The sequence below is a fragment of the Lethenteron reissneri genome, chromosome 32, assembly GCF_015708825.2.
Source record: "Lethenteron reissneri isolate LAM-NWPU_2019-01 chromosome 32, ASM1570882v1, whole genome shotgun sequence".
Taxonomy (NCBI): Eukaryota; Metazoa; Chordata; class Hyperoartia; order Petromyzontiformes; family Petromyzontidae; genus Lethenteron; species Lethenteron reissneri.
The window spans coordinates 4,941,088-4,960,863 of record NC_083810.1 but is presented as its reverse complement, the minus strand read 5'-3'; the positions used below and the strand labels follow the sequence as shown (position 1 = coordinate 4,960,863).

General features: G+C 46.1%; 1 protein-coding gene across 1 annotated transcript in view; it reads left to right on the top strand.

The window, feature by feature from the left end:
- LOC133349914 (RING finger protein 150-like) overlaps positions 1–19,776 on the top strand; it is a 158,985-nt gene that overhangs the window by 60,402 nt on the left and 78,807 nt on the right. The window contains exon 2 of the mRNA XM_061563783.1: positions 18,887–19,131. Coding sequence (XP_061419767.1) covers positions 18,887–19,131 — 245 coding nt within the window. The remainder of the gene's footprint in view (positions 1–18,886; positions 19,132–19,776) is intronic.

Genomic DNA, 19,776 nt, shown 5'->3' with positions numbered 1-19,776 from the left:
TTAACTTTGAAAGTAGGGTTTCGAAATTTAAACCTCCGCGTGGCAGAAGCACGTACAATTGCAACGCTACCGGGGGAGATGCCCCTTCAGTAGAAATCAAACTTGTGAACATCCACAAACAAAAAATCTGAGATAAACACAGCCAATGCCACTGCTTCCATTCTGGCCCACCATATCGCCCTTCTGTTATTCGGGCCTGCACCTGCTGCTGCACATGTTGCTGCACAGTTAACAATGTCTGACGTATTGTACTCCAGTAACCCACTGTCTTTGGCTTACGCTAGAGTTTGGAGGGACTTTAAATGCCTTTGTAGTGGTTCCATGGAGGTGTAATGCGGGCGTGAACGACCTCCCGGAGGTGACGTCATGAGGGGAGGAGTTAGGTCACGTGGGGGAGAGGGGTCAGGTCTATAGGGAGAGGAACCGGAAGAGGAAGGGGAGTGACGGGAGACCAGAAACGAGGGAGGCCACGTAGGGCGAGAGCGGGAGAGTGGCGAGATCGCCACGTATGCGGGGAACGAGGTTCGGCACCGTCGGCCAACGGTGACCGACACGGAGCGGCGAGGAGGCCGCAGGTGGCAGCGGGGGTCTGCATACGGAGTTGGCAGCGGGGGTCTGCATACGGAGTTGGCAGCGGGGGTCTGCATACGGAGTTGGCAGCGGGAGTCTGCATACGGAGTTGGCAGCAGGAGTCTGCATACGGAGTTGGCAGCGGGAGTCTGCATACGGAGTTGGCAGCAGGAGTCTGCATACGGAGTTGGCAGCGGGAGTCTGCATACGGAGTTGGCAGCGGGAGTCTGCATACGGAGTTGGCAGCGGGAGTCTGCACACGGAGTTGGCAGCGGGGGTCCGCATACGGAGTTGGCAGCGGGAGTCTGCACACGGAGTTAGCAGCGAGTCTGCAAGGAGAGGAAGGAGGCTACGATAGTGATAGCAGCCGGGGGCTGCAAGCAGAGGATCGTCTAAGAGAGTGCCGTGGGGGTAATTACGAAGAACCCAAATAAAGGACACGGAGTCAGAGAGAAGTGTCCGAGTCCTTTATTACAGAGGCATACACTAGAGTTTGGAGGCACAACGTTTATTAACAACCCCAACAGGGTAACTTCCTAAACGTACACGTAGTTAGCTAGACCCTCAACAGGGTAACACTCACCACTGTTAACTGGACCCTTACAGGGTAACTACATAACTGGGTCAGGTCAGGAACGTTTGCCTGACCCACGATGCCGAACGTAACGACCGAATATTGACGTGACGACCGATGACCGACGTGACGACCAATGACTAAGAGACGTAGCGCGGCGAGTCGATTCCAAAAGACAGCCCCGATCAGGGCTCGAGACTCGGCCTTTATGAGCCGGGCTCCCCCCTTGGCCACGCCCCTTTCCAGATCCTTCCCGAAGACTCTGGCCCCTACATCACGTGTCCATCTCCCCTCCTTGCCACCTCATCTGGTCACGTGCCCTCTCGGGGTCACTCAGACTGTCCTCACCCGACCTCTCTCTCACTGTCACCAGGACGATGCCCCCTTCCATGGCATACCAACTCTGGTGCCAGAGAGAGGCCCAACACACACAGCTCCACTCTTGTGATGGTAGCTGGCGCTAAACGCCATAGTGTGACTCCATTTACGTCACTACACCTTTGTTAGTAACCTGGTCTCCTCTTTCCCGCACACGTGCCACAACCACGGCAACCTACTCTTCCTAATTACGTCTTAAAATTATTTCTTGCCATGTTATATTCCTGACATACCAGGTTGCTTTTACCCTATACAGCACTGTGTCGTGTGTTGTGTGTGTGGTCTGCGACAGTTTTGTTTGTTGTTCTTGCTGCCTTGCCCAAGCTTGGTTATATCAGACTTATACAGGGTGACCCAAAAAAAACGGGCCCCGTGCACACGGGGCCTATTAGAGTTGGGGCCCGTTTTTTCTGGGTCACCCTGTATAATGGACGTATAATTTTTTTCATTACACTTAGTGACTTGCCTTTTTCTCAATTTTGCACTCTTATCGTGTTTCTTATATTGTTTGCTGTTGTAATTTGCTGACCCGTCCAATACTGTACGCCTTTGAAAAAACAGCTTCGTAACTCTACGGATTCCTCCAGTCTAAATAAACATTCTGATTCTAAACTGCAATAACGTGCCCCGCCAAAGCAGAACACGGAACTGGGAACTGGGAGATGGTGGACTTCGTCCGAGTGACCGATGTAACCTTTTAAAAACGCAGCCCTGTAATTTGCAGCAAATTACAGCACCGCAATTCTGTTTTCGTTGTGAATATTTCTACCCGCGGATGTGATCGCGTTAACTGCGCGCCGGCAGCGTTGTAAACGCGCGTGAGCACTGCTTGTACGAGAGCCCAAGACATTAACCTCTCTGTAAGCAAGATAAAATAAATAAATGCGAGCCTAAATAAATGCGCAGCGCACGAATTGCCTCAAGCCGTCGCCTGATCGACGGCGAAATAAATTAGTCGGCAAAAGTAAAGCAGCAAAAGGGAATTGAATTTCTACTGCTCAGACAGGGTGGCAAGAGGCTTGGCCGCTCAACGGTCCTTCTCTTATTTCTGATTTTAAAAAGAAAGTATATATTCTAATAAAGCGCACGCATACTAACAGTGGTGTCTGTATAGTTTTGCCTTGTGTATATAATCTTAGTTGGGGAGTTTCTCTGTCCACATGTGCACGCCTACCTTTCAAAAACACGCGAGCGAGAGTACCAACAAAAGCCAACTGAATGTCAGTGTTGCCACCTGTCTGCGAGACACTTTGCGTCATTGCCCGTTAAGTCTCCCCCTCTGCTCGAACGGGTGACAATGTGGCGCTTATCTCTGTTTACAGCTCTGAGCCATCGGAAGACATTTTACCTCCTTATTGTGGCTGGTAATGTCCCCTACACGACAACTTTTTGCACTTTACGCAAAGCGGTGCTACTTTTAACTACCACGGCGGGATGATGGGCCAAGCCGAACTCTTACCAGTACTTGGAGCTGCGTGCTTCAAGTGCTTTTAAGTGCAGCGCCTCGTTAGTAAGAGTGTGTGTTGCAAAAGTGCTCGGGTTATGCAGGTTCATTCACAGGTCACATTGGTGTTGAATCATACGAGTCAATTTCCAATTATTTTAAGACCTTTTGGGTCACCTTTTGAATGACATTTCTCAAATGGTTTAGGAGGAATAGGGTCCAAACAAACAATAAACTTGATCTTGCTTCTGAGCTTTTTATTATTCCACTTGTATCCTTTACGTCCAATTCAGCATGGTTCCTTACACACTTACCGTAGTGAAAAAAACCTCACATGGGCCAAATTAACTCCACTATCTTGTGTCTCTATTCCACTGCCCCCCTCTCTAATTTTGATGACCTCCTGTGTGTTGATTGGAACTGGCCTGCATGTTTTCGATTGTATCTTGTGGTTTTTTAGGAGTGTCTCCAGGGCAGTAAGCTGTCTGACTCATGCTGCTTACAGAGCGGTTACCCGTCCTCCAGCCACCGCCGACCCACACACACACAAGACCACCTGCCTCCAATCCCCTTATCGATCCATCGTAAAGAGGCGGACAGAAATGTAACGTCGCCATAAGTCACTAAAATTATTTATCACACGGAGATGGGGAGGATAATAAATCTGCCTATGCTAAGCGCCGCGGTGGCGAGATGTTAACTACCTCGCCTGGTATACATCAGGTTGTGGGTTCGGTCCTGACCCTGATGCCTGCTGTATATTTGGAGTTTGCGTGTTCTCCCCGTGGTCGCGTGGATTTTTCTCCGGGTCCTGCGTTTTTTCCCTACACCTTTTAGAAACATGCTTTTCGAGTATTTGGCTGCTATAAATTTCCACGCGATGAGCCACTTTGTTGAGCTATCACTCGTGGCCAGGTCGCTTCTGAAAAAGAGCTACATAGCTCAGTGGGCCTTAACCAGGTAAAATAAAACATAGTTTATAGTTTTATGATTGAGCAGACGGCTAATGAGTCGTATGCATAAAACGAATGCACTTCCAACACGCCGGCGAGTATTTCCTGTAGCATTTTGACCCAAGAGTTGGCGACTTTGATGCAATTTGTCATTGCTTAATAAATGCAAATGCAGCATATGTGGTTGACCTGGCTCTTCCCTTGTTAACCCCTTTGGCTTTATTTCACCTTTTGCAACACCCCTCCTATCGTCTGCCTGCATAAAATATGATAGCTGCCATTTGGCGTATCCATTGCAGCGTTTAAAATTGATTGCGCATATGCTCACTTTTTACCAATGGCGGAGCCAGGATATTCAGGTGGGGGGGGGTCAACCCCTCCAGCAATGAAAAATGATAGAGGAGTTGTTAGTAAGTAAGGACTTGTTCCTTGCTTTTTATTCGACGCGTGTGCGGCGATGGAGCAGCCATCGATCGAGGGTCGAATTCGAATCGCGTTGTGTGATCGGTATCGCGCTCGCTGAAGGTGTTGATGCCTTCAGGGAAGTCGTGTACTGGACACGCAACTGCGCACAATTATGTGAGTCACTTATAACCGCTTTGCCGTTACTTATTGCCAATTATAGATTCAGACTATTGTCATATCATCTCATAGAGTCCCTGGCACGTAATAATATGCTACACAGTGGCAGTGGGGGTCGCAAAATGCCGATATATTACTAAAACCCCAATGATCCGATCGAAATTAGGGATTTCGATCGGATCATTGGGGGGGTACATGCCACCCCCCCCCCCCCCCCCCCCCCCACTGTTGTGTCTTGATTTTATACATAGGACTACCTACATTTCATTTATACTCTAACGTATTGCGATGCCGTCTTTAGTGGGGTTACGGAACGTGTGGGGTTTAAAATATATTTTTCGAGAATAGGTTTTCCCCCTTTTTTCTGGCAACAAAACAGGTGTTAAGTTGTTAAAACACCAAACTGAAACCTTTTACAAGGAATCATGTCTACATTAACCACAATACTTGTGGTCAGAATGCAAACACTATCAGAGTAATGAGAGCTCGGGGTGAGCATCTACATCATGGGACCTCCCTTGCCAGTACCGAAATATGAGAATAGGTTTTTTTCCCCCTCTGGCAACAAAACTGGTGTTATTATTAATTCACCACATTGTTTAAACAAGGCATGATATTTGCATGGGGCAGTGATGACACACATGGAGGTGACTGGTGTTCAGTTCATCGGAAGTGGAGGATCACGTCAATGTGGGCTTTTACTGTTCAAGAGGCTATGTGGGAGGGAAGTGGTTGCACAGGAGATGGTGAATCACGTCTCGTCTCTCCACACGCGATGCGTAATGCTGGGTGATGAACTACCACAAAGGTACCTTAGAGGCAATGTGGGAATAGAGAGATGAAATGCAGACGCTGAACTCAAAGTGACGCGCGCACACACTTGAGAGTTTAAGGAAACGATACGCATCTTCTTGGTTCTTTCGGTAAAGTCACATAGAAGGGAGATAATAAAATAATAAAAAATAAAACATAATAAAATAATGCAAAAAATAATTGTATTTTTTTATTAAGTTTTATTTTTATTATTTTATTATCTCCCTTATATTATTTTATTATGTTTTATTTTTATTATTTTATTATCTCCCTTCTACGTGACTTTACCGAAAAAACCAAGAAGATGAATCCCTGCAGTCACGAAAGCTTTAAATCGAAAGATACGCATCTTAATTTTAAACCGGGTGTGAACCCATCCCAATAGATCAAATGAGACGCGGTATTGCTTGCGTGCGATCGAGCCGCGTGTGAACGTCACATATCCCCCTTGCAAACGAGGAAACCCAAGCAACGCGCTTAAGACCCGTCTCTCCGATGCGCTTTCCGGTTTTGCCGTGTGGCGTTTCATCGTGACGACGACGCGCAACGCTTCTCTCCACCTCCTGGGAGCTTCTTCCGGGACGGAGCGAAACGTCGGACAACGTGCCGAACAATCGCGCGGTGCCATCACGAGCGAGCAAACTAACGCATCGGCATGCTGAGGACCGATGCGAAAAGACTGTTGCAGTGCAGTTGCTGAATAAGATGGATTGCGTAAACATTTTCGCTGTCGTGAATATGGCTCGTGTCTACGGGCGGGAGGGGAGGTGTGGCTGAACCGCGTGGTCTGCGTTTTGGGTTGTTGCGAGTTCCAATTCCTGATCCAGGGACTTTGGGAAGCCAATAGTGGCCGTCGTACCCCCAGGCATGGGAAATGAGGAATTTCCGCCTTGGGGCCCCTTTAACGGAGATGATGAGCCGAGACACGAAACACGACATCTTTGTGTGCGTGCCAACTTGCGAGCAGCAGCGCCGTAAATATGTGCCGACGTTCACGTAAGAGTCCTCGAAGTTGTAAATGTGAACCTGTAGCGAAGTCCGGTGCCGTTTATAAATGGACACGTCGTTGGCGCTCGGGATTTCTGATGAAAGAATTGCCGCAGCATTATTGGGCATTGTCATGATCATTATTTCCAATGTGTACTTGATGTGGAAATGTCATATTTACATGGCTTTTATGACACCAATGTTGGAAAATAACTCCTTTATTTCGTATTTTGGAAGATGCTTCGGCGTGTCGTGTTACAGGGGGAGTTAATCATTAGCTTGGCGATGACTGCACATTGGTACGGCTTATAATACAGTAGGCGGCTAGAGTATACAGTTGTCGGTTAAAATCTCTTCACCGGTAATACTTCCATTGTGTTCGTAATCCTCAACCGCCATCTATTGCAGCCGTGACACGAATATCAGAAAATCCTGTGACATAATTTTCAGGGGCAATCCATTGTCTCTGTTGTCACTTGTCCAAAATTTCCAATTACCCTACTGCCATGTTCGAAGCTGACATTTCACCTCTTACCTTACAGGCAGTGGTATTTATTAAATCAAAAGTCAATAGAGTATTTTTTTAGGTCACACGAGTGCCTGCAATCATCTTTGTTGATGGTACATAATCAGTTGGAGGGAATTCCACATTCCTTTGGCAAGGAATTGTCCGTCTTTTAACAGGACAAACCCGCTCTTGGTATCCAACAATGTTAAACCCCAGAGGTTTAATGGGCGGTGTCAACCCCTCCAGCTGAATTTGAGCTCTCCAACGTTCGGATTGCAAGTCGAACACACTGCCACAGCACCACATTTTGAATATGTAATAATTGATGTGTAACAACTTTAAAACGTGGTGTGTCCCCCCCCCCCCAATTTTTTTTTTTATCCACACCATTCCATGAGAGGGAGTATCCTTTTCTGGTCTCTCGCAGAGCAATGCAACCCTTCATTCCGAGAGAATGGCCCATGAAAGCAGATTTCATAGAGCTACATTTTAAGACACCTATTAGCCATTTTGATTGGACAAAAAAAATGTAGGCAAGCATTTTGCCACCCGCTCTCTCACTGGGAGTATTTTTCATCACGTGGCGACCAAAATCATTTAAATTCATAGAGCTGGAATGGAATCAAATTTGGTGTTGAACCGAATGTAATGTGCTGGGTTTTTGTTGTTGTTGTTGTTCAGTCATTGGCTGAGAAAAACATCAACTCACGAGGGTTGACAAGCTTGGCTTAATAACATGCAGCTTCCTGGGAAACGAACCCAGGATCTCCAGCGGTGACAACGCCACGCTCTGACATCTCAGCCAGGTGGCCAACTCCGATTTTTTAGTTGCAACTTAAAATTACGTCGGGTTATGCTGAAGCACCGATTACAAATCCGCTCGTGAATGTTATCCCGTGTGCGTGTAGCGTTATCGTCAACCTAAAAGACGAGCAAAACATAACGGGTAAGGAGACTTCATCACTGGGCGCTTACAAATTGCACAGTGATGACATCACCTTGTCCTATTTAAGACCGGATATGGTAATGAACTCCTTCCCAATTCTGGCAAATGAAGCTGGTCGTAATCGCCAGCGAAACGTCGTTAACTCAAATTATAAATGTTGTGGGTTTGTGCTCCAACACACAACCAGTGTGCAGAAGTATTAACTAATTGGCACATAGTAGTAGAGTTTTACCCTTTTAAACTGGTACAAAACTGACACCTTTATTCAAGGCATCATGTTTGCAATAACCACAACACAAGTAGTCAAAAAAGCAAACAAAAAGAAGCAACTCTGATAATGATAATAATATGCACTGTCCTTGAAGTTGATTGGTCCACACCCAGGTACCAATGGGGACTAGGCTCTAAAGAAAGCCGTCTCGGGTGTGGACCAATCAACTTCAAGGACAGTGCATATTATTATCATCATCATCAGAGTTGCTTCTTTTTGTTTGCTTTTTTAACTACTTGTGTTGTGGTTAGTGCAAACATGATGCCTTGAATAATGGTGTCAGTTTTGTACCAGGTTAAAAGGGTAAAAACCTACTACTATATTTTGCCACTGGTAAAAGAGATCTCATAGTGTAATTGGCACATTTTGGTCACATGACCAAACCTTACTAGTTGGTGGTGTCAGGTGGAGGTGGGTTAATGACTCTTTTATAATTACATGATCTAACCCAAAAAAAAACGTTATTTTGAAGAAGGATACTCACGACTTTTCGGTCGCAGCACAAGCTTGTGTTGCGCCTGAAACGTCGTGATTTATTTTATTTTATACCTACGTGACTTTACCGAAAGAACCAAAGAGTGTGGATTCCTGCAGTCACGAAAGCTTCAAATTATGACAAAGGATGCAAGTTAAAATGCTGGTTGTGGGTGAACTCGGCCTATTGTTGTCCTCCTTGAAGGTTGAACAAAATGAGTGCCACTCAATGGGAAGTCAAAAGTTGTTTTGCTATGGAGAGACTGCTCTGTCCTATCTTCATCATCTGCATCATCCATGACCAATCCACCGCTGGATGAAGGCGTTCCCAAGCCATCGGGCATCTCTTATGGTTCTACGATGTAACAATCCACCTCCACTCCAAATGATCTAATCGCTTCGTTTCCTTTTTTCTGGTGGCCGTCCTCTAAGAGCGCATTCTGTAAACTGTGAACAATATTTTTTCAATAAACTAGCAGCCACGTACTCAAAATGCGTGTTGATTCTAAATGTGGAGGGAAAAACTGGAGGACCCGGAGAAAAATCTACGCTGCCACAGGGAGAGCACGCAAACTTCACGTATGCAGGCGTCAGGGTCGGGATCGAACCCAGGTGAGGTTGGCTGCCATTCTGTCATTAGCCTCGGCCACCGGCCCATCATCCTGGATTATGGAATTTAAAAAAATTGCTCTGCGCCGGTGGGGAAGCCCGTTTGCTCGCTTGAGTACAGCTTGGGGTTTGCCAGCTTTTTCCGTAGCCCACATCCGAACATATTTCTCAGTCCCGACCTAGGTCCATCAACATTGCAGTACTCTCGAATGCAGTTCTACACAAAACCGGTACCGGATGTTGGTACGATTCAATTCCCGCCGCCCGAACACAGATGCCAATAAGCCGGACTTCCCCGGTCGATCCCGTACAGGAGGCAAACCGGGCACAGCTTCACTGTGTTCTCTCGTTCTCACGGAACGGGGTGAGGGGGGGGGTGGTTAGAGGCAGTTCTCCCTCACTGCAGTGCAGCCACTGCTCCGCGCGGTACAGAGTGCAGCATGAGGTTCGCTTTACCGATGAACTTTAATGAGGGTGAAACTACCCTCTTGCCGCCGAGTCGTCATGGTGTCTGTGCAAAGTAGGGCACGGAATAATAAAGGGGCCTGTGCCGCGTCTAGGTTGTTATACATAATGCAGGCGGTTTGGGGAATTGAAGGCACCGTGCCCGGATTGGCTGTCACGACAAACAAAGTGGGCCCCCGGCTAATTAAATAGGGCCGTGCTCGTAACGATATGCGATGTTCCCGGACGTGTGATGTCTGCATTAGTGCCTCCAGGTGGGCGAGTGTCGGTGCGTGTTCCGGCACAGCCGCCACGTGCACCGCCATGGTGCGCGAGCCCCGAGTGCGGCGCGAGTGAAGTACAACCGACCGCTTGACGGGCAACGCCGCAGCGCCGCCGCCGCCGCGGTAATCCCGTTATCGGGCATTAGCGCTTCACCTTCGGCTGCACCATAGCCCGGGTGGATCGGCGGTGATTAGCGTGGGGGTTTAATGACTCTTAGGATTTGCGGTAATTAATGAGCTTAACCTGTATAATTCTTGGTCCAGCTTTAATGACCTTAGACGTTAATTATATGTAGATTTTTTTTGTTCTTAAGGGAGGGTTATTCCCTGCGATTTTTTTTTCTATACGCAGCCCTTGGTGCTGCACAGGTTCTTGTTTGGAAAGTGTAAATAGCTGAAGGTGTAAACAGTAATGCCAGATGGTGGGATATGCTAAGAGCAGACCTTGGAGGTTGGGTGTTGACAGCTGCAGGCTATAACAGAAGGATTAAAAACAAGGCAAGGTGTGTCTGTAGCAGTGGCATTGGCTGTGACATTTTGACCTTGTTCGTGATGAGAAAAAAACATTGTTCAGAACCGCTCATTTGTCGACGGATGTACAGCAACGTGTGTGGGTTTTATGTTATGATGAATCCAGATGCCTTACCTGTTTATCCTGTCATAACTATTCGGCAAGATGGCACCGATGATCTTGCGCAGTTTTTGTTGCATTACACGAGGATGTCTTAAGATCATTCACGTAACTGATACAATCCTACTGAGACCTTTGAGAAGTTGAAATCACTCTGGGGTTTGGTGCATTGCCTTACCAGATGGTGCCGCTCCTGGAAAAAAAACCTTTCCACGAGAAAATCCATCAGCTGAAGGACCTGACCAGTGAATACTAGTTTAGTTGGGCAATGAAATGTACATCTGTTTCCGGCCATCCATCTCCCTCGCCCTGTCTGATTCTCCTGGGTCGTTGGGACGCCGGGCTGGCAGCTCCGGTGGTGCTCTCCCCTCCACCTTACCCCGCTCCTCACCCCCTCACCGATCAGCTGGCCGTGGCTCAAGCTCACCCAGCCTGCGTTGTCCTCAATCCCAAATCCTCCTTCGGTGCCCTCCCCTCATTCCCCCGTCCCCTTATTGTCACACGCTCAACGGTGCCGTGTGGGATGGGTCGTACAGGTTGCTGGACCTTATCGATTCGCCTGTGGACCACCATGTCTGTCTTTGTTTCATTTGCGGCTGGAAGTCGTCCTTTCTGCCCTGATTGGGTGGTAATTGTGCCCCATACGCATCCGATAGCTGCGTGTGTACCGTGTTCATTTTCAAATGGGGTTTGCTTTCTACTCTTCCCCTTATTAAAAAAATGTTTTTACCTTGTTCGGCCGGTTGCTGCTTCTGCAGCTCATTAGCCGAGTGCAGAAAGACATTTCTGAATCGCTAAAGCATTTACATTTAAATATAAGCAATAGTGTGTCCATGCATGATTGGAATATAATCGATACTATAACACAACAATCGGCTGATAATGTGTTTAATCTAACAAATGCTAACCAAATTAACAAATTTTCTAGACTTTACAATAAACAAATCCCTATTAAAAACGAACAATTTGAAAACAAAACCGTAATGAACTTGACTAACACTGATTTAACCACTGACATGATTTCTGTCCTTTCTAAAGGCCTTAACTTTGCCGTTACCCCACGCACAATTCCAGTGGATGAGATAATTGCTGAGGTAGAATCAGCAGTAAGACTCCTTCCACATAATGAGGCAGAGATGACTAGACACGAGGTTGCCAAAATTATTGAGAATAGTAAAGTACCTAAAGTAAATATTAGCTCGAACGAGGCAAAAGCCTTAAGAGAGCTTCGTCTAAACAAAGATATTCAAATCCTAGCAGCTGACAAGGGCCGCACTACAGTAGTGATGTCACGAGCCGATTATGATAATAAAATTAAAGATTTATTAGAGGAAAGTACCTACATTAAAATTAAACGAGATCCAACTAATACTTTGGAACGTAAGACTACTGCAATCATTGCAAATTCATTAATCCCAAAAAATGAGCAATTCCTAATGAAGCCAAGGGCTTCAAAACCACCTAGACTGTATGGGCTACCAAAGATCCATAAAGTCGGCATCCCTTTACGACCTATAGTCAGTACAATTGGCTCTGCCACCTATAAATTTGCAAAATATGTAACTAAACAAATTCAGCCTTACATCGGTAGGACATCATCATTCATAAGAAATTCAGAACATCTTGTGAATATGATCAAAGATATTAAACTTAACCCTAATGATATTTTGGTGAGTTTTGATGTGATTTCGCTATTCACTAAGGTTCCAGTGAGCGAGTCGCTTAAATTACTTGATACACTGGTAAAGAATACAGGTTTACCAAAAGATATTCCGAAACTCGCAGACCATTGTTTAAATAACACTTACTTCTTATGGAGAGGCGAATTCTTTAAACAAAGGGAGGGAGCAGCAATGGGCTCTCCTTTATCTCCTGCTATAGCAAATTTGTACATGGAAAACTTTGAAACCAGAGCACTTGCCTCGAGCACATTAAAACCATCCTTTTGGTTTAGATATGTGGATGACACTTTGGTTGTCTGGCCACATGGTAAAGATACACTTAACGATTTTCTAAATCATCTCAATGCACAAAACCCGGCCATTCAGTTCACCATGGAAATGGAGGTGAATAACACACTCCCGTTCCTGGATATTTTACTTGGGCATGGCCCAAACGGTAAAATAACACACAGCGTTTACAGAAAGCCAACGCACACTGATGCCTATCTGAATGCAGATTCGCATCATCACCCAGCTCAGAAATCCTCTCTTATCAAGACGCTCATACATCGGGCTAAAACAGTGTCAGATGGTGAAAGTCTAGTGAGAGAGATTAAACATGTTAAAGAAGCACTAAGACAGAATGGTTACAATAATGCTCAAATTAACAGAGCACTAAAAGCCAAATCACGATCGCAAAGCAACACTGCTGAAAGCGATCAGATTATTAAAACAATAAAAATACCATTTATCTCAGGAGTAACTGATAAATTAGCCCGTGTTTTGCAAAAGCAAAACATTACAGTAAGATTTGGTACAGTACACAAAATTCAACAACTAGTAACGTGCACTAAAGACGAATTACCTAAATTATCAACAGAAGGTGTATATCGGATTAATTGTGTATGTGGCAGATGCTATATTGGACAGACAGGGCGTAACGTTAGTGTAAGACTTAAAGAACACCAGAGAAATATTAAACTATCACAAACACAACTGTCGGCAGTAGCAGAACATGCATGCCAACAGGGACACTCAATTGATTTTGACAACGTGGAAGTGTTGTGTAAAACTAGTTACTACTGGCAAAGACTAATTAGAGAATCGATTGAAATTGAGAGAAACAGAAATAACTTTAATCGCTCAGACAGCTACAGGCTTAGTGCGGCCTGGAAGCGTATTATTAAATAAGATACATTACAATTACTTATAAGGGAAACAACCACTAACAGATTACTAATGTAGCATAATCACAATAAAACACATTCCAAATGATTACTAATCTACAACTCGCATCGTAACAATAGCCTGATTACTAATCTAGTATATAATTACAATCACTCCCCCCTTGAATCTTTGCACCTGATGAGTTAATGAGTTAATGATGACGCCATCCTGCTGCTGCTCTATATAAGAACGGGAGACACAGGAGAGCCTCACCATTCTGGCGAATTGCCCGATGATGCTGGTTGTAATTACCAGCGAAACGTCGTACTCAAATTGTGAATGTTGTTGCTTCAACACACCGGTGGGCTAAAGCAGTGAACTATTTGTCTTTGTCAACGTGACACATTTTTTTACTGATTGGCCGTGTCGGGTGGTGGAGGGTTACGACACATTTATAAATAAACGCGATCTAAACCCAAAAATCGTTGATTATGAAAGACGGGAATGTTGAAGCCTTCGTGAGGTGAAGGTCATCTGCTGGAGACTGCGAGTGAGAGTGAGCCCACTTTGGTCACTGTGTGGAATTTACGACTTCAAGTTGGTTGTTTTCTTATCGGCTCCTTGGTGAAATAGAGACAGAGGCAGTTAACAACGCTCCCGTGGCGTTAGACTACCTGATTGTGATATATTTTATTGCTTGCTACCACTTGGCCCCTTTGGCCCCTGCTCATTTATTAAAGGCTGGTATAGCAGAAAGTACGAAAGTATCCAGCTAGATTCAGTGCTGCCCAGGCATCGTCGTCAGCCAGGCTTTGCTCTGGTCCGGGCCCTCGGCTGTCACCCACCGTCCACACCCAGGGGGTCGGCAACCCTGCCCTGCATGCGAATCTTTATTGAGGACCGCTTCGTGACGTTGATGATGGACTGCCATCTTGTATTCACGTGCATTGCGGAGGCTCTTGAAATCTCGATCTGAAGTTTTCATGACTGCAATGATCCATACTCTGTGGTTCTTTCGGTAAAGTCACGTAGGTATAAAATAAAATACAAAATTTTTTAATAAATTAAATCACGACGTTTCGGAAGCAACACAGCTGCTGTGGTGTTCCCACCTGATGACGGATGCTTGTGTTGCTTCCGAAACGTCGTGATTTAATTTATTTTTATTTTTTTTATTTTATTTTATACCTACGTGACTTTACCGAAAGAACCACAGTATGGCTCTTGAAATATTGAGGGTTTTGTTTTTTGCGAATTCAAAAGTAAAAATGGCTCTTGTTGTTAGTTTGGTTGCCGACCTCTGGTCCACACCTACGCTGCTTCCCAAGTCTCCTTTTGCTAACCCACCATACCATCTTTTTAACTTAAATACATGTATTGGGTTTATCACGTGTCTGGAACTTACAGAAAAGGGTTTGCTTGAAGGGTATGCTGGCGTGGGGGGGAGGGGGGAAATGGTTTATGGGATGGGTCCTCTGGGTTAACAATTCCCCCATAACGCATATGTCCATTTGGGGGAGGCCCATTTTGCAATCCCACCATGAGACCTGACTGAAACCTGGCCCAATACGTACGGTGGGGTAAAGTGTGGGCACTCTTGCTGAGACGTCTGATCAAGGTGGATGAGTACTCAAATACCCTCCTGTAGGGGCTCTCCTCCCAGAGCGTCCTTCGCTGGAGGCCTTTCTGCCAGCAGTAGTGTGATGAAGCAATTTACAGGGCTGAATTCTTGACATTTTACCAGCTTAGAACCTGTGCTCAGGTCAAATTGAGCATTGCAAGAGTGTAAAAAAACTACCTGGGCATAGTCGCCTTCAAAGGCACATCAACGTACTGCATACTGACCCTGTTAAATCAGCTGTTCTTGTGGTTAAACTGAGTCACGCTCATTTCATCGTGTAAATGAAGGTGGGCTCATACACAGACCATCGCCTCCTTTTGTTGTAGAATGTGGGAGCTTGTGTTTTACAAGTATTGTCTCGAGATGCTTGACATCATTGATATTCACAGCTCTCCAGGCAAAAAAACATCACAGGTGCCGTGTTAAATTAGAAAAAAAAGGCTGCATTTTAATTTAAACCTGTCTGACCAAAAGGGCTGTTCTCTGCAAACTCTCATGTTCTAAGTTGCTGCGAAACAAATTCAACTGATCGCAAAAAGTGGCAACATGTTTGTGCTACAGTTGACCCTCCATGTACAATACTGGGTTTCCTTCGGTTGAACTTGACCCTACCATGGGAATGTGGAAATTCCACCACTGGCTCTGGGCTACCAACAGAGGTTTAGTGCTGCTGCATGTTCAGTTGAGCTGGGAGAGCCACTGACTTTTTGACTATGCTGTATACATATAGTAGTATGTAACTAACCTACCACCAAATTACCTGGCATGTCCCCCTCTCTTATCAGATTTTGGAAGCTAAGCATGTTTTGAGCCTGGATAGTGCTTGGATTGTGGCCAACATATACACGTTACTATAGGCTGTGCCAGACCTATGTAGTGGGCAGCAGAGGGGCAGTGCTGCAAACTACACTGTTGTACTGTCAGAATCTGTATTTCTGCTGGAGTAATCTGATGAGCTATGAAGCTCGTTTTCACAGATGTCCAGTTGTGGTGGGTTGCCAAGATAACACATTCCTGCGGAGGGAGCTGGTAGGAACGTTGGGTTGCTCGGTCAATGGCCAGGGCCAACGGCGGCGTGGTGTATTCCGCAAATATGGCCGACTGTGAGGGCGGGCACAAGCCGGCGTGAGTAGGTTAAACGTTGAGCACCACGGGGTGACCAGCCCCTCCCCACCCAGCCCCACCCCTCCCATTTTTGGATGCACGACGGACGGACACAATAATCCCCTGTGGGCTGGTGGAACCAGGTGGTTCCTACCAGTAAAACAACAAACAATACAAACGCGATAGGAGTGCAAAGTACATGAAAGGTAAGCAAACCACAAAAAAAATTAAACTGAACTATTTTTATTTTACCAGGTAGAGCCCACTGAGCTATTAGTTTATTTTTCAAAAGTGACCTGGCTATCACAAATGACAGCTCAACGAAGTGGCTTATCATGCGGAGATATCTAGCAGCCAAATAATCTAAATGCATGTTCTTAAATGTACTTGTGTGCACCAACATCGAGGCCATTGACCGGTGTGGTGAAGTATGGTCAAATAGCCTCCATGATCTGCATAGTGTGGGGAGGCCCTCATCCAGTATTAGTTGATGACGTACGTATGCGTCATCGTAATGGAACTGGAAGAAAAAATAAAATAACTTTTGTGGTACCGAGACTCCCACAAGGCCATGTGGGAGGGTGTGTGGAACAGTTTGATGCCACTTTTCATAGTGCGGTCGTGTCGCTACAGCTCTTTGCGTTGAGGACAGTGCCTTTAAAAACGATGCTATGCCTCTATAATTACAAATTTACGCTGGGCCATTGTGCGTTCCGAGATTCAGCGGTGAATGGGACCCACCCTGCTGCAACTTGCAGTCGGCTCGGAACGGGAAAGGGTTAATATATTCTCCTGGTGCCAAATGTTCATGTGAATCCGTGGAGCCATGTTGACGTTGCCACCGCGTGTTGTCATTTTGAATAAGCTTCTCGTTTACACATTTTCTGCTGCTACCCACGAGCAAATTGTTTTTTTGTTCATTCACCAAAATAACGGTGAAAGTGCCGGTGTAGACAATCTTGTTAAAATGAAAACCTGGCGTTTCGAAATCTGTGGATTTCTGTGTCATTTACGGTTCAAATACGTGTTGCACATACAGAGACGTGCGCGCGCACACACACACACAGCAACATTCATTGTTATTTACCGTGTTATTTATCGCAAGGAGAGCTAGCCTGATGGGAAGAGTCCCTTCTGCGAAATAGCCTAGTTAATGCCGTGTGACCTTCACTCTTTCAAGACAGTTGGAATGTTGTCTCGCTCTTGTTGTAGCGTCCCTGGATTTTGGAATTGGCAAGGCTTCGTAACTGCCCTTGAGCCTCCTGTCTGTCCGCCACTTCTTTTGGGTTAAAATTGGGGGTGGGTGAACACACTCGGGGAAAATGTGAAGGTGCGGCCCTGCAGGTGCTTTTCTCGTACCGCTGCCGGCGGAAAGGGCCTCCGCTTGAGGAGGCTCAAAAGAGAGCCCCCTCGAGAGGAAACTCTCTGCCACACCAGACAGGCGTCTCGGCAGAGGCCGGAGTGAAACCCGCACCTTTTCATCCCAGCGCACGCGACCTTGCCGATCGACTTGACCGCACGCCGACGAGGGGTTGGATATTTTGTTGGCAGCCACACCGCCAGTTTGTTGCAGACGTGACTCGGCGTGAGCCGTACACGACAAATGGAACGGTGCTCATTCCAGTGACGGCTTGCAATAAGGAGTCGTGCTGTGTTGGGGGTTTGGAGGAACAGGGCTGTGTATGAGGCTGTTTTGCCAGATTCGTAGACCGTCTTCTGTTCTTCAAGCGCTTGGTGATAGGGTCGCTATTTATGAATGTTTCTCTTTGCGCTTTACTGCCGGCCACTGGTCCAATGTGTTTTTTGGGGAAATTGCTCAATTTTAAGAATAACATCGAACCGGTGTGTGTGTGAATGTTCAACTTCTTTTTCACCGTGCGAGTTGGACGTGTGTGGGAAGGACGACAAACTAAACACAAAAAGCAGTGACCAGCCGTATGGATTGGAAAAACAAGTTTTACCAAAATACAAAACCTTGACATTAAGTTAACATTAACTTAACAAACCTTAACATGAACCTAATATTAATACGTCAGCATACGGGTTATGGCTCCAAAAGAGAAGTGCATTAGTTAGATAATTACGTTCCAAATGCTTTAGCGGCTGAATTATCTAGATGTGCTATTTAATTAGTAGCAATCAGTGCTTTCATCGAAAATGTCTGCCCTAATTTGAAAGTTTCTACGGACTTAATTGCCTATCAATCACATTGCAGCAACTGTACGATGCACATTCTTCAGTGAGAGATTCCTCATGCATTGTTGTCGCAAGAATCGTATCATGCGGTGGCTGGGTAGCTGAAGGGTTGGAGCACCGCGCCCACAAAGCCGTGAGGCTGGGTTCGAATACGGGTCTCAGCTCAGCCGTGAGAGACCACGCAAAAAAAAATCACAATTATACACTTCACTTAATTTGGCATAAATTCCAGCAATGAGAGTTATGTAGTTTTGACTGCCGTGCGATGAATATTTCTCAGGAGCAGGGCTTGTGGGACCGTGCACTTCCGAGTGTGCAGATTAAGGGGGGGTTGACTTGAAGGCATCTCGGTGTCAGCCCTCTCATATCGGCTTCTCATAAAGCACGTTGTGTTGCACTGCACTGACAGGTTTTAAATGGGTACTTTGTTTTGTGAAATGGCATTGTGAACACAGTTGCAAGAGAAAGCATGGGGGAGGTGAGGCATAAATAATAAATTATGATAATAAAAATGGGAAAAGATGAGACTTTTTTTTTATCTTCAGAGAAAATCAACAGAGTTATTTTTCAGAAGTATTGTGCGACGGGTGCTCCGTAGCATGGCCCAGTCCTCCTCCACCTCCTCCTTTTTAACGCACTGCCGCAATGTGTCATCTCTCGCCCCGGCAGGTACGGGCGATATTGTGGCGGTGATGATCCCCTACTGGCAGGGTCAGAAGATGCGGATGCTCATGAGGAACGCCACCCTTTGGGCGTTCATCACCAAGGGCACACGCAACGTGCAATACACGCGCGGGCCCTCCGTCGTGTTCGTCTCCGTCTCCTTCATCCTGCTCATGATCGTCTCGCTCGCCTGGCTCATCTTCTACTACGTGCAAAAGTTCCGCTACGCCTCGGCTCGCAACCGCAACCAGGTAATGCCCGCTCGGCTGGCGGCGGCTGTGTGCGCTTGACTGGGCTCAGGGCCGCGGAGCTTCAAGTGTCGGAGGAAGAGGCTGTTGGCCCCCCTGTGAGCAAGCTAGCCCCCCGATGTGCCATCTGCCGAGGAGGTGCGACGGGTGATTCCAGAGCCCTTAAACCGTAGTGTTGGCCTTCGATGGTGATACTTTGAGCCAGTAATGGAAATGGCACATTCCCATAACAATGGCCAGCCATACTCTTGGTTCTTTCGGTAAAGTCATGTAGAAGGGAAATAATAAAAATGTAATACAATTCTCACGACGTTTCGGCCACAAAGGACGGCTGCTTGCGTTGTGGCCGAAACGTCGTGATAATTTTATTTTATGACGTTTTATTGTTATTATTTTATTATTTCCCTTTTACGTGACTTTACCGAAAGAACCAATAATATAATGGCCAGCCAGTCTCTCTATTAATGTAAATTGTGTTTTACATTAATAGACATCACTTTTGGAACAGTTTTTGGTGTTGGTGTGTATTTGTGCAGTGGTTTGCACACTTCACTCTGATTCTAGTGACTGAGGTTCAATTTACTTCAGTGCCTTGATGTATCTGAACCTGTCTTGGGCCTCTGCCTAGTTCGACTCAGCCTTCAATAA